This window comes from Balaenoptera musculus, chromosome 14 (assembly GCF_009873245.2).
Source record: "Balaenoptera musculus isolate JJ_BM4_2016_0621 chromosome 14, mBalMus1.pri.v3, whole genome shotgun sequence".
Lineage (NCBI taxonomy): Eukaryota > Metazoa > Chordata > Mammalia > Artiodactyla > Balaenopteridae > Balaenoptera > Balaenoptera musculus.
In genome coordinates this window covers 25542100-25557429 of record NC_045798.1, presented here as the reverse complement: position 1 = coordinate 25557429, position 15330 = coordinate 25542100, and the positions used below count along the sequence as shown (strand labels likewise).

Here is a 15330-nt window from a genome sequence, read left to right as displayed (position 1 = left end):
TCTTTAGTTCATCTGAAGTCCACTTCTGTGTAAGTGTTAGGCGGGGATGAAGCTTTGTTATTCCAAATAGTAAGCTGGGTTTGGTTTTTTTTTTTTTAACAACATCGAAGAGTATGTATCTCTGCTGTTGCTTTGTGGAGCCTCCTTGAACACATATTAAATTCCTATAAGTATATGAGTCTGTCTCTGAGCTCTTTATTCTGTTCTGTTAGTCTATACTTCTATTCGTGGGAATTTCAAACTGCTTGTATTACTGCGACTTTGTCAAAGTTTAAATATCTGGTCGGGCAAGTTCTCCCCCTTTGTTCTTCATTTTCAAACTTGGGTTAGCTATTTGTGGCAACTTCTCCTTCCACAAAAGGTTTAAACCCTTTTTATTGTGCTATAACACACAAACATGGTGTAGCACATTACAGAGCGCACCATGGAAACACCAAGTCAAGATGTGCAACACTCAAAGGCTGGCATACAGAATGTAACAAAGAATCTAACTGATTTAGAAATGTATGAAAAAACTCACTGATGGTGGTGGAACAAAATAAAAAAAAAAAAAAAAAAAAAAAGAGGTGCAACATTGAGGTACCCCAGAAGCCTCTCTCCATGGCTCTTTTAAACAATTGAGGTGAAATTCACATAACATGTAATTAACCATTGTAAAGTGAACAATTCTGTAGCATTTAGTGCATCCCCAGTGTTGCATCACATCCACCTCTCTCCAGCCACACAGCTTCTTCATCACCCAGAAGAACATCCAGGCCCATGAAGCAGCCACTCTCCATCCCTCCTCCCCCGGGAAGCACTAATCGGATTTCTGTCTCCATGGATTTGCCTGTTCTGGATATTTCATATAAAAGGAATCATACAGTAGGCGACCTTTTGTGTCTGGCTTCTTTCACTTAGCATAATGTTTTCGAGATTCATCCAAGGTGTAGCATGTATCTGTACTTCATTCCTTTTTATGGCTGAATAATATTCCAACACATGGATACACATTTTGTTTATTCATTCATTCGTTGGTGGATATTTGGGTTGTTTCCACTTTTTAATGATTGTGAACAACACTGTTACATGTGCCTCTTTTTAACCTCAAACCTCTCTCTTGCTTCAGAAATGATTGCTTTAATGACTATTTTATTTCCTCCTTGCTTTTTCTTTACAATTTTTTGCTATGTAATTGTGTATACCTAAACAACATAACTGAGCATTGCCTGTGTTAAGCTTTATATAAATGTAATCACACAGCACCTAGTCTTCTGTGTTTAGCTTCTTTTATTGGTATCATGCTTTAAAGATTCATCCATGCTATGGTGTGTAGCTATACTTCCTTTTTATTTCTATATTGGCTTTCCACTGTATGAATATTTCACAGTTTATTTCATTAACAACCCTTGATAGAGAGCCATATAATTTTTAAAATAAGCTTGAGTCCTTAAAAAATCCAACTGAAATACTGATTAGTGGTATTTAATTTCTAGACTCAATTTGGGAGAACTGACATATTTTTCATGTGCGAACATTGTGCTTTGTAGATAATGAGAGGGAGGAAAAAATGAAAACAAGTGCTCTGTTATAGACAGGACTGGAGGGGGAACCCCTTTTATTTTTTTAAAGATTTTTTTGATGTGCACCATTTTTAAAGTCTTTATTGAACTTGTTACAATATTGCTTCAGTTCTATGTTTTGGTTTTTTGGCCTTGAGGCATGTGGGATCTTAGCGCCCTGACCAGGAATCGAACCCGCACCCCCTGCATTGGAAGGTGAAGTCTTAACCACTGGACCACCAGGGAAGTCCCGAGAGACCCCTTTCAGGCAGAACAGTGGTCCTGCACTACACTTGGGCACTACACAAGGCTGGGAGGGAAGCCTGCCTGTGGCTGCAGAGACCGCAGAGACCCCAACCCTCAGCCCCCAGCGCAGGCCCGTCAGCGCAGCGCATCTGATTACCTGGTCGGTGCACCAGTAGTACAAGGAGAGGGTGGAGATGCCAAAGATGACTCCAGGCCAGGGGATGTCTCCAGTGGGACATCTCGGAAGATATGGAAAGAATCCAGACGAGGAATGAAGCATTCCGGCTGGGCGGTCCAGTTTCCTTCACGGATGAGGGTGGGCTTAGCATCCATGTACTTATGCTGTAGCTCCTGGTATCCTCCTACCTCCTTAAAGGCTTGAAAACACCATACAGTTGGTCAGTACCTTAAACTGCACAATAACACACATCCGAAGAACCAAGATTGCAAGGTGAGACACAATGGACTGGCAAATAGCCAAGACTGTATGTACCTAAGAAAAGACACCATCTCCTCCAACGGAAAAGAAGAGTACAGTGGACACTGGTGGTCGTATGCCTGGCACCCCAACCTCCTGCTTCTGGGGACAGAACCCCTCTTCCAGCTGCATCCTGCCCTATATGACTTAGGTGGGCCTCGTCAAACTACCTACCACTCATTCTGATCTGGCATGTGACCCAGGCCTGGCCAATGTTTCCCGTCACCTGGGCAGCTGATGTATCAGGAATGGACTTGGGACCCAAGCCCGGCTAATCAGAGCTTGTCCCAGGAGTCTTTTGCTTAAGGCACCAAAAAAGCCTGCTTCCTTGCTTTGGGGTTCTAAGCTAGGATGGCAGTTTAAAGCTCTTTTGTCTACCTGGCTCATGCAGAAGGCTGGATCAAGCCATGCTCAAAAGTAAGACGGCCCTGGAATTTTCACTTAGGTGAGCCAAGGAAGTACTTATTTGCTTATACTAGTTTGGAACTAAAGTTCTATTTCAAGTTATTCGAAGAATCTCGACTAAATCAGAAATTAATATTCATTTTCCTGCAATTCCAGCAAAACATTTATGAAACTTCATATCTGGAATTTTCTTCAGAGCCTATAGCATTTCTCCCTCAATATCCTAAGTGGTGTAAAATCTCAACATTAAAGAAAATTTTATTTATTTATTTTTGGCTGAGTTGGGTCTTTGTTGCTGCTCGCGGGCTTCTCATTGTGGTGGCTTCTCTTATTGCAGAGCACGGGCTCTAGGTGCGCGGGCTTCAGTAGTTGTGGCTCACGGGCTCTAGAGCGCAGGCTAAGTAGTTCTGGCGCACGTGCTTAGTTGATCCGCGGCATGTGGGATCTTCCCGGCCCAGGGCTCGAACCCATGTCCCCTGCATTGGCAGGCGGATTCTTAACCACTGCGCCACCAGGGAAGCCCGAAAAATATTTTTAAAAGGCACTAAAACACATAATTCCACCTACTTAACTAAAAAATCTTTTATTTTGGCATATTAAACCGTGTCCCTTTGATACAGACTTGGTTTTTGAAATGGGTTCAGAATCATATGGAGTCAAGACTAGTCAATGAAAAGATACCAAGTGACTATTTGAAATGAAAGACACCTCATGGCACTTCTAAAAATGAATTCTGTGTGGATTTTAAAAAGGTGAACTACAAAACCACAAAGTTATTAGAAGAAAACAGGAGAGTATCTTTATGAACTTGGGTTAGGGAGTATTACATTCTTCAACAAGACACAGAAAGGAAAAGGAAGGTTGACAAATTTGACTTCAAAATTTTAAATTTATATGACTGAAATCAAGTTAAAAATTTGTTAGAATAAAAGAAGAGATTTGCATCATGTATGAAGGACTCACACAGCAATAGCCAAGGGAAACTATTGGAAAGAAATGTGGTAGAGAATATGAACATGTAATCCACAAAGGAGGAAATACAAATGTCCACTAAGTATATGAAAAGATGCTCAACCTCACCAGTGTCTGGAAACTTCGAATTAAAGCAAAAATGAGATACTTTTTTCCCCCCTTTCACCTACTGGGCATATTTTTTTAAAGTCTTAAAACAACAAGTGTTGGGCTTCCCAAATGGCACAGTGGTTAAGAATCCACCTGCCAATGCAGGGGACACGGGTTCAAGCCCTGGTCCGGGAAGATCCCACATGCCACGGAGCAACTAAGCCCGTGCGCCACAACTACTGAGCCTGTTCTCTAGAGCCTGCGAGCCACAACTACTGAGCCCGCGTGCCACAACTACTGAAACCTACACACCTAGAGCCTGTGCTCTGCAACAAGAGAAGCCACTGCAATGAGAAGCCCACACGCGACAATGAAGAGTAGCCCCCGCTCACCGCCAACTAGAGAGAAAGCCTGCACACAGCAATGAAGACCCAATGCAGCTAAAAATAAATAAAAAAAATTTTTTTTAAAATTAAAAAAAAACACAAAAACATCAAGTGTTGGCTGGGAGGTTAAGAAACACATATTCTCATACATTTCTGAGAATATAAGTTAAAATTGCCACTTTGGAGAGGAAATTGAGGTATCTCTTGACAAATCCAGGAATGCAAGGTTAACACTCAAAACCAAGTCAATGTAATTACTGTGTTAAAAGAAAAAGGAGAAAAATAATATAATCACCTCAGTAGATGTGGAAAAACATTTGATACAATTCAAAACCTGCTCATGATAAACAATCTTAGCAAACTAGGAATAGAAGGGAACTTTGTTAGTATGACAAAAAATATCTACAAAAAATTGACAGCAAACATTTTATTTAATGGTGCAATATTCAAAGCTTTCCCTTTAAACTGGGAATGAGACAAGGAGGACTGATGCCTCTTCTTGTCTTCAGTACTGTACTAAAGGTCCTGGCCAGTGTAATAAGGCAAGAAAAAGAAATGAAAGTATAAATTTTGGAAAAGAAGGAAACAAAAAGACAACTTCTTGACCTGGGTGCTGGCTACCAGAGTGTGTTCACTTTGTGATACCTCATCTAGCTATCCACTTTGATTTGTGCACTTTTCAATAAAAAGTTTATTACAAATACAAAAGCAGAAAAGATGCAGTAAATCTCTATTTTCTGATATAGAAATTTGCCTAAGATATAGTTCCAGTGGTGGAAAAACGGGTTTTTAAAATGTTCTGATTCTATTAAGATATATATCTCACAGATAAGAAAAAATATTTGTACAGGCATACCTCATTTTATTGTGTTTTGCTTTATTGCACTTTGCAGATACCATGTGGTGTTTTGTTTTGTTTTACAAATTGAAGGTCTGTGGCAACCCTGAAACGAGCAAGTCTATAAGTGCCATTTTTCCAACAGCATTATTTTAAAATTAAGGTATGTGCCTTATTTTTAGACATAATGCTATTGTACACTTAACAGACTACAGTATAGTGTAAACATAAGTTTATATGCATTGGGAAACCAAAAAATTCATGTGACTTGCTTTATTGTGGTATTTGCTTCATTGCTGTAGTCTGGAACCAAACCCACAATATCTCCAAGGTTTGCTTGTACATATGAAGACCATCTCTGGAAGGATGTACACAAAACTTATGATACTGGTTGGCTCTGGGGAGTCAAACTGAGAAACTGGGGAGTCAAACTGAGAAAGAGTCAAACTGAGAAACTGAGGGTGGTAAATATTTCACTGTGTACCCTTTTGTTTTGTTTACCTTAACTAAAAATTAGAAATAAAAAAATAAAATTGTATGTGCACAGGTTCCCACGGTGACTTGTCTGAAGGCAACATTCACTTGGATGCACAAGTTCTTGTATATTTTTAAAGGAAAACAATGCCTCTCCCAAATAGTTTACTTACCAAAGAACTAGCATGAATACTCTGGTAAAAAAAAAATCCCATTAAATTTCTCAGAAAATGTCTTAGTCTGTTCGGGCTGCTATAACAAAATACCATACAGTGAATGGCTTACTTCCCACAGTTCTGGAGGCTGGGAAGTTCAAGATCAAGGTGCTGGCTGACAGGGTGTTGGCCATCTTCTCACTGTGTCCTCATGAGGCAGAAGGGTCGAGGGAGCTCTCTGGGGTCTCTTTTATAAGGGCACTAATGCCATTCATGAAGGTTCTTCCCTCATGACCTAACCACCTCCCAAAGGCCCCAACTCCCAATACCATAACATTGGAGGTTAGGATTTCAACTTATTAATTTTGGGGTGATACAAACATTCAGTCTATAACAGTAAATGATATACAATTATTTAGAGATATAATTGCTAATATTAAATGGAATATTCCACTTACCCCTAAAGTTTAATTGGATATCATTCTCAAGTATTGGGATGGTCTTGGCAAGTTTTAATAAAGTTGATATTTACCATTAACATTGAGCAAACACAATGGCTTAGAATGTTTTATAGTTTATAGTTGTGTCACTCAAATCAGTGATTGTTTCCCAGCTCATTACAAAATTCCTTGGAGCATGCCTGACATGTATTTTGTGTCCCAGCAACACAGCGTTGAGTATACTTCATGGAGCACTAATGCTTACTGAATGGTAAGACTGAGGTTTGTGATTCTGTGTGAGTCTATCTTTTCTCCTTCCATGAGGCTCAACAACATGCTCTATGGAACCATAACCCTTCAACTGAACTAGCATATCATTTCAATAATTTTTCAATACCTCAGCCAAGAGCTTTTCCTTCTAGGTTTCTGCAAGACCACTCTCTGACCCATGGAACAGTGGGTACCGCCAACCTCACTAAGGCTACTCCTAGCTAGTGGGAGGAAACCTCCACTTGAAGGTGAGTGTAATTGTCACTACAGGTACGGTAATATGCTATTCAAATATCGGGGGCTTTGGTGTTAGAGGGACCCAGCTCTGAGTTCTAATCTTGGTGTGTTTCATGAACAAGTTAGTTAACTGAGTAACTCAGCTTCCTCATCAGTAAAATGAGGATAATAAAAGTAGTTATGCCTCATGATGACTGTGATCATTTAATGAGGCAATAGAGATAAATGCCTGCATGGTACCTGATTCTCAATTCATATCAGCTATTATTTTCATTCGTCTTACTCACTAAGCACCTACCATGTGCATCAGACTCATTGTGTGAAGGATACAATGGCTCTGGTTCTTAAGAAGTTTTGGACCTGGGGGGTATGACTTATTTATGTGACACAATGAACAATCAAGGTATGTACCATCAAAAAAAAAAGTCACGTTGTGTGGTAGTGATGCAAGTCCAGAGAACAAAGACGTAGAGGTAGAACAATCATGGAATCACACACTCAGGGGCGGATCTTCCGTTGACCCTGAGAGATGGATTTCACTGAGTGGACAAAAGGGAGAGTGGCTTCTGACTGGAGAGGAAGAGCATGGACAGAGGCACAGAGCGGGGATGAGTGTGGTGGACCACTCTTGACTGCTGTTCAAAGTGCTTGAGTTTGTCGTCACCCCTCCTACTCCTCAACTCCTCTTTCTCCTGACGCAGGCATTACCTTAGACAATGCTCGTGGGTTCTGAGGGCCTCGGTCTCCTCATCTGTGAGAGGAAGGTGCTGAAATGGCCCTAGGCAGCTGTCAGATTCAAAGAGTCCACCCACAGTGCCCATTGCTCTCCAGATTTACTTACCATAGCCCATTAACAAGACTGAGCCCAGAACCACAACGCCAGCATGTAAGATATCAGTATAAACTGCAGCCGCAAAACCACCTGAATAGGCAAGAGAAAGGGAAAGGAGAGCCACGCCTGATTCTGTGGGAAGTTACTCTGCATGCCTGGTCCACACACTCGGGTCTGCTCATCTCCATACCCACACCTCCGTCCTGAACTCAGTGGGCCTTACAACTGCTTATGCTTAGACTAGATACACCCTGTTTTCTCTCTTGAACAGCCTTCATGATCTGTTGTTGGATTCTTATCTTGCTCTTTTATATCCCAATTTCCTTTTACTTCCCATTTTGGATAAATGAAAATCTGGTAGTTTTCCTAAGCAAAAAAGTATACAGGTCTTCCTTGACTTATGATGGGGTTACATCCTGATAAGCCCATTGTAAGTTGAAAACATTATTAAGTCGAAAATGCATTTACTACGTCTCACCTACTGAACATCATAGCTTAGCCTGGTCTGCCTTAAATGTGCTCAGAACACTTACATTAGCCTACAGTTGGGCAAATTCATTAACACAAAGCCTATTTTATAATACAGTGTTGACCATCTCATGTAATTTATTGAATACTGTACTGAAAAACAGAATGGCTGTCTGGGTAGAGAACGGCTGTTCACCTCGTGGATGCGTGGCTGATGGCGAGCTGCCACTACCCAAGGTTATGATGCCATGTATCATGCTACGTAGCATTAGCCCAAGATGGGATCAACATTCCAAATTCGAATTGTCTGCCTAAGCGATCCCATCTGATGGCCTGACCAGGTTACCAGGTAACCGGGATGCCCTGAAGCAGCTCCTCCTCTCAGTCCCTTTCTGTGCTCCCACTCCTTCACCCCTTCACCCAGCAGACTGCAGTGTCAGGCCTGCCCCACCCCAAACACTGCCGGCCCTGTCAATCCTCTTGGAAAGCCCCTGCCAGTCTGATACGATTTCCAGGAGCAGGGCACCACTTGGGCACCCCTGCCTCAATTATTTTCAGTATTTAGCCCTTTCAGGCCTCAGCAATGTGACTTACAGACTCAGGGAAAATGCAAAAGCTGGAGATCCCTGTCTCAATGTCTTTAGGACTTCACTAAGTAGAGCTTTTGTGTCAACACAAATACCTGGGGGTTAGAGTAACCTCACCTGTGATGGCATAAATGCCAGTAACTGACAGCAAGACTACGGTGGCCAGGTAAACATCCAACCCCAAAACCAGCCTCATGAACATGGCGCCAGTGCAGATCTCCACCTGAAATGGGTACAAACGTAGCAGGCTGCACTTTCATTTCCAGCTCTATCGACAGCTGTCCCATAAAGACGCTGACCTCAGAGACCATCTGCACTCAGCACGTCCACTCCATCCCTGGTGGACACTGGGTGAGGTCTACCCAAGTTCTGTTGGGCAACACAGCTGGTGCCCCATGAGTTCAGCCAAGGTCAGGACCTTTAAGCCTTGGGCTAAGTTAATGCAACTTAGTCTCTTCCTCCTTGGAGCCTCAGAGTGGGGAGTGTGCCCAGGGAGCGAGCTGTTCCTGCAGTTCCGCCAGTGGGAAAGGCAGAGGGGCCTGCTTATCAGGGACTGGCAAGCTTTTTCTGTAAAGGGAAGATGGTAAATGCTGTAGGCTTTGTGACACACAGACCATTTCTGTTTTTTTACGACTCCTTAAAACTGTAAAAACCATTCTTAGCTCAAGGACTGTACAAAGGAGATCACTAGTCCGACTGGCTTGTGGGCTGGGTTTGTTAACCCCAGGCTTCGTTGACAATGACTCTGAAGCACCTGCACGTCATTTACTGGCTAACCTCGTGCTTTGGTATTCTGGTTTCCACAGCCAGGGATACAATGGGCAGAGGTTCTCCCAACACCCAACATTTACACACCGAATGTTTACTGGGCACCAGCCATGTGGTTGATACTCGGCAGGGTTCAGGAGATCCAAGGGTTACCAAAACTTAGTCACTGTCTTCAAGTACCTTATGTTTAATGAAGGAGATAGGCCACCAAATAGGCAATTTCCATGCAGTGTGATAAGTGACACTCATTGAGTCATTCAAAAAAAAACACGTGTCAAGTGCCTTATGTGCTAACCATGTTCTCAGCAGAGGGGGATTGCAGGGAGCAAGCCAGGAAAGGCCCCGGGGCTCAAGAAGCTCACACCAGAGTGGAGAAGACAGATAACAAGCAAGGAAACAGATAAATTCTCTCACATGGTGGAGTGTATTACAAAGGAAACAGAAACAGTAATGGAGTAGAGACTGACTGGGCACATCCAAGGAAGGCCTCTCCCAGGAGGTGACATTTCAAAAATCTGGGGGAAGAACATTCCAGACACAGTACAGAGCAGGTGTCAAGGGCTTCAAGTGGGAATAAGCTTGCTGGATTTGAGAAACGATATGGCGAGTACAGGGGAGGAGACAAGGCCAGAGGCAGGGCCAGGGTGGGAAGGCTTCACAGGTCATAACACGAGGTTCAGTTCTCTTGTAAGGGTGGTGGGGTGCCTGGATTGTTTCCAGCAGGAGAGTGGCATCACCTGACGACCTGCGCCCAGGGTTCTCTGGTAACACACAGGAGGGGCCTGTAACCCAGGCTTGGGAGGCAAGGAAGATGCCTCTGCCTTTCATTTTGTGTATCATTAAGCTATTTTTTCTCCACTTTAGCTTAGACAGCAGAGGCCGACAAGTAACTTATGGGGCCCCAGAGTGAACTGCTGCGACAAACCTAGCATAGTCCTGCCTATCGATTTTTTTGTGTTTTTCTTCCTTGGACTGGCTTTTATACAACTCACCGAGATCTTACTGAAGATATAAAGGAATAAGTACAGAATAGCGAGGAGGAGCTGGATCCGGTAGCCACCAAACCTCTTCCTTAAATATTTGGGCAATGTTACTACCTGTAGGAGCAACAAGAGAAGCCACCATCAGGCAGAGCGCTCACAAGGTGCTGGCTGTCACGGAGATGTGGCTGACGGTGGGAGCGGCCCAGGAGTACCAGGTGCAGGGTCACCGACTCTCGCTTTGCATTACACGGACCCCTGTTAAGATGGGAGAAATAAGAAAGAAGAGGCAAAACCGCTGTCTTCAAGAAGCTTGGAATTTAGCTTCCTGTCCAACCTTTGGAAAGCAGAAGTAAATGCAGCTAATTGAATATGTCAAACGGTGACAAATCACTTTCATGAAATAATCATTGAGCAAAATCAAATGTTTTTATCACATACTACATATATACCAAGGGCTCAAGGGAGACACAACTTGACTCCACAGCTCTCATACCTGGTCCTCCATGCCAATGCCGCTCGTGTGTGTGCTGGTGCCCCAGACTGCCCTGCTCGTTTCTACCTCCACCATCTCATGCTGTGTGTGCCCGGCGGCAGGGAGCGCCCTCTTCGCTCATCAGATGCCTGGCTCCTAGCACAGTGCCTGGCTCACGGCGGTGAATAAACCACCGGGAACTGAATACCATCCCGCCTCCACTCCCGAATATCCTCCTGTGCTCTTGTTCCCCCACCTCACACATGCAAATCCCATCTGCTTTCTGAAGCCTTAGCTGGGGGCTTGGCAGGGACCACACGCCCCCTCCTAAACACCTGGAGCTTTTATTCATTTCCTCTTCATTTGGTTCTTAATCATATGCTGCCACACACGGCTGACTTTCTCAGTCAGGCTCTAAGCTGTTTCACACTCACTACTCATATTAGTTTGCCAGGGCTGCCGTCACAAAGTACGACAGAGTAGCTCACACAACAGAAACGCATTGCCCTGTAGGTCTGGGGGCTGGCAGCTCGCGGTGTCCGGGGCTGGTTCTTGCGGGGCCGTGAGGAAGGATGCATGCCAGGCCTGTCTCCTCGGCTGGCTGAGACCATCTCCCCGCTGCGTCTGCTCATCCTTCCCTCTGTACATGTCTGTGTCCAATATCCTCGTCTCATAAAGTCATGCTGGATTAGGACCCACCCTAACGACCTCATTTTAACTTAATTACTTCTTTAAAGACTTCATCTCAAAATCCGTCACAATCTGAGGTGATTTTCCTGGGATTATGGCTTCACAATTGCAAGCTTTATACTGCACAGCAAACAAAGCCTTCCACAATTTTAATGCCCTCTCCACAAGTGTACATTTTTAACAGTTTTATGAGCCATGGTTTACACACAGTAAAATTATCCCATTTTAAGTGTAAAGTTTGATGAGTTTGGGAAAATGTATACAGTTGTGTGATCACCACCACACTCAAAATATAAGGCATTTCTAACACCCTGCTAAGCCCCCACGGGTGTGCGGCCAAGACCCTCACCACCCCAGTCTTGGAAAACCAGCTGTTGCCAGACTCGCCTTCCCTGGAGCTCAAACCCATGGAGTCACACAGCTCTGGGGAAACCAGTGTGAATGGTCATAGAACCATCAGAGTCCCTGCTCACAAATCACTCATGAACTTCCCTTTGGGACCAGCAGACCTTCCTATTTCCTCCACAACCCAACCCTGGCAACCACCATTCTGTTGTGTGTTTCTATGAGTTCAACATTTTTTTTTTTAAGATTCCACATATAATTGATATCATGCAGTATTTGTTTCTCTGTCTGGTTTATTTCACTGGTTCACAATTTTCTTTTAATGCATATGGCTAGTAAGGAAAGTATCCATAATCAATAAAGAATAAATGCACCCCCCCCCCCCAAAAAAAGAGCGTGTGCGCTTCTGTGTCCTGCTTCTTTCACCTGGTACCACATCCTGCTTCTCACCTGTGCTGTCACTCGATGGCTCCTCGGTGCCACCTAGTACCCTGTCGTGTGCTGTCTGTCCCAATTCAGATTATTTCTAGGTCCAGCTGTTAGGACTAAAACTTCCTGTACCAGTCTGTGTGTGGACGTGCGTCTTCATTTCTCTGGGGTGGGGTGAAGTGCCACACCCAGGAACAGAACGGCTAGATCCTAAGGTGTAACTGGGTAAGAAACTGCCAACCTGTTTTCCAACGTTCCCTCCAGAAAGGTACAGGCCCCAGGGGCTCCACAACCTCTCCAGCTCTTGGTAGCGTCAGTCCTTTTAATCTCAGCCATTCTAGTGGGTGTGCATGGGATCTGATTTTAAGTAGCATTTTCCTAACGGTCAGCGATAGTGAACATCTTTTCATGTGATTATTTGCCATCTGTATATTTTCTTTGGTGAAATGTCTTCTTGCTGTTAAGCTTTAAGAGTTTTAAAAAATATGTATATTCAGGATATGTCTTTTATTGTCAGTATGTTCTACAAATAGTCCTTCCCAGTCTCTAGCTTGACTTTTCACTTTCTTAAAAATATACTTCAAAGACTTAAAGTTTAAAATTCTACTTTGAAGTCCAATATATCAATTTCTTCCTTTATGGTTTGTGGTTTTTGTGTCCTAAGAAATTTTTACCTACCCAATAACCTTCAAAAATTTTTTTTTTGCAATAAGTGCTTTTTTTAATTGAAGTATAAGTGACATATCACCTTACATTGGTTTCAGGTGTACAACATAATGATTCAATATTTATATATATTTCTTTTTTTAAAAAATTTATTTATTTTATTTATTTTTGGCTGTGTTGCGTCTTTGTTGCTGTGCGCGGGCTCACTCTAGTTGCGGCGCACAGGCCCCTCATTGCGGTGGCCTTTCCCGTCGTGGAGCACGGGCTCTAGGCGCATGGGCTTCAGTAGTCGTGGCACACGGGCTTAGTTGCTCTGCGGCATGTGGGATCTTCCTGGACCAGGACTCGAACCCATGTCCCCTGCGTTGACAGGCAGATTCTTAACCACTGTGCCACCAGGGAAGCCCTATTTATATATATTTCATCTTCATTTTTTTTTTAAGTATTTGTTTATTTATTTATTTATGGCTGTGTTGGGTCTTCTCCTCTGCGCGAGGGCTTTCTCCAGTTGTGGCAAGCGGGGGCCACTCTTCATCGCGGTGCATGGGCCCCTCACTATCGCGGCCTCTCTTGTTGTGGAGCACAGGCTCCAGACGCGCAGGCTCAGTAATTGTGGCTCACGGGCCGAGCTGCTCCGCGGCACGTGGGATCCTCCCAGACCAGGGCTCGAACCCGTGTCCCCTGCATCGGCAGGCAGACTCCTAACCACTGCGCCACCAGGGAAGCCCCATCTTCATTTTTAAAGAATACTTTTGCTGGGTATAGAATTCTCAGTTGACAGCTTTTTCTTCCATTCAGCATCTGACTATGTCATTCTGATGTTTTCTGGTCTCCACTGTATCTGATGAGAAGTCGTCTATTAACTGTATCATTGTTTCCCTGCATGTAATGTGTTGCTTTTCTTTTACCACTTTCAAAATCTTCTCTTTATCTTTGCTTTTAGCAGTTTGACTGTGATGTAAACCTACGTGTAGTTTTCTTTGTGTTTATTCTATTTAGTGTTTGTCAAGCATTTTGAATCTGTAAATTAACATTTTCCACCAAAGGATATATATTCGGTTATTATTTCTTCCAAACACTTTTTCTGCCTCTTTCTCTTCTCTTTCTGGGACTCCAATTACATGTCTGATTGATTGCTTGATATTGTATCGCAGGTCTCTGAGGTTTTGTTCCTTTTTCTTCAGTTTTTTCTCCTCTGTTCTTTATCCTGAGTAATTCTTATCTTCAAGTTCACTGATTCTCTCTTTTGCCATCTGAATTGTGCTGTTGAACCCCTCTTGTGAAGTTTTCATTTCAGCTACTATGCTTTTCAACTCGAGAATTTTGACTTGGTTTTTTTGTTTGTTTTTTGTTTTTTTTGGTTTTTACTTTTGTTTATTTTTTATTTTTTTAAATTTTAAAATTTTTGGCTGCATTGGGTCTTCGTTGCTGTGTGCGGGCTTTCTCTAGTTGCCATGAGCAGGGGGTACTCTTCACTGTGGTGCGCAGGCTTCTCATAGCAGTGGCTTCTCTTGTTGCGGAGCATGGGCTCTAGGCGCGCAGGCTTCAGTAGTCGTGGTGCAGGCTCAGTAGTTCTGGCACACAGGCTTAGTTGCTCCATGGTATGTGGGATCTTCCTGGACCAGGGATCGAACCCGTGTCCCCTGCACTGGTAGGCATATTCTTAACCACTGTGCCACCAGGGAAGTCCCGACTTGGTTCTTTTCTACAGTTTCAGTTTCTCTGTTGAGAGGCCCTATTTGTTCACTCATTAACATCACATTTTCCTTTACTTTTTGGAATACATTTATAATAGCAAGTTGAAGTCTTTGTTTTGTTAAATCTACATCTGGGCCTGCTCAGAGTCAGCTACTACTTATTGCTTTTTTTCTTCCTGAGTGTGGGTCATGTTTATTTTCCCATTTCTTTGCATATCTAATAATTCTTGGTTGAAGACTGGCCATCATAGATAATATGATGTAGCACCCTAGAATCCGTTTTGTTCTTCCGAGGATTAGTGCTCTTATTTGAGTAGGGAATGAATGTGTCTGGACTCAGACTACCATATCTTCCATGCCACCCTGACCCCCACCCTGCAGTGCAGAAGCTGAGGTCTCCACTTGGTTTTCCAGCTTCCAGATGCTGCTGACTTAGCCTGGTCCTCTGAAGGTTTTCCCTGCACTTGAGTAGCCTGGCAGTCAGTCAAGGGTTTGGGCAGAATTTATACTAAGATTTGGGGACTAACCCTCTCTTTGGCTCCTTTGTTTTTGGAGCTCCCCTCCTAAGTTTCGGGTTGCTTTGCCAGCCCTCAATTATGTCCTTGATACCTCCAACCAGCAAGACTTCTGTCTTCCACTGCCTGCCCTGTGAGGGCTGGGGAATGTGCTCAGTCACTGGCACAGCAAACTCACAAATCTCTCCAGGAACAGTCCTGTCTTTGCAAGACAGATCTTTTTTTGGCTGGGCTCCCTGGGGTCTCAGGTATGCCTGTGTACTTTGGTGGTTAGCCAGAGATTTGGGCTTTTTGTATCTTATTTTAAAATCCTTCCATACCTCAAGGACATAAAGATATTCTTTGC

General features: G+C 43.5%; 1 protein-coding gene across 1 annotated transcript in view; it reads right to left on the bottom strand.

Moving 5' to 3' along the window:
• LOC118880079 (sodium/glucose cotransporter 1-like) overlaps positions 1 to 15330 on the bottom strand; it is a 79205-nt gene that overhangs the window by 19244 nt on the left and 44631 nt on the right. The window contains 5 exon segments of the mRNA XM_036823434.1: positions 1945 to 2021; positions 2024 to 2164; positions 7374 to 7454; positions 8537 to 8642; positions 10180 to 10280. Of these exon segments, the coding sequence (XP_036679329.1) occupies positions 1945 to 2021; positions 2024 to 2164; positions 7374 to 7454; positions 8537 to 8642; positions 10180 to 10280 (506 nt within the window).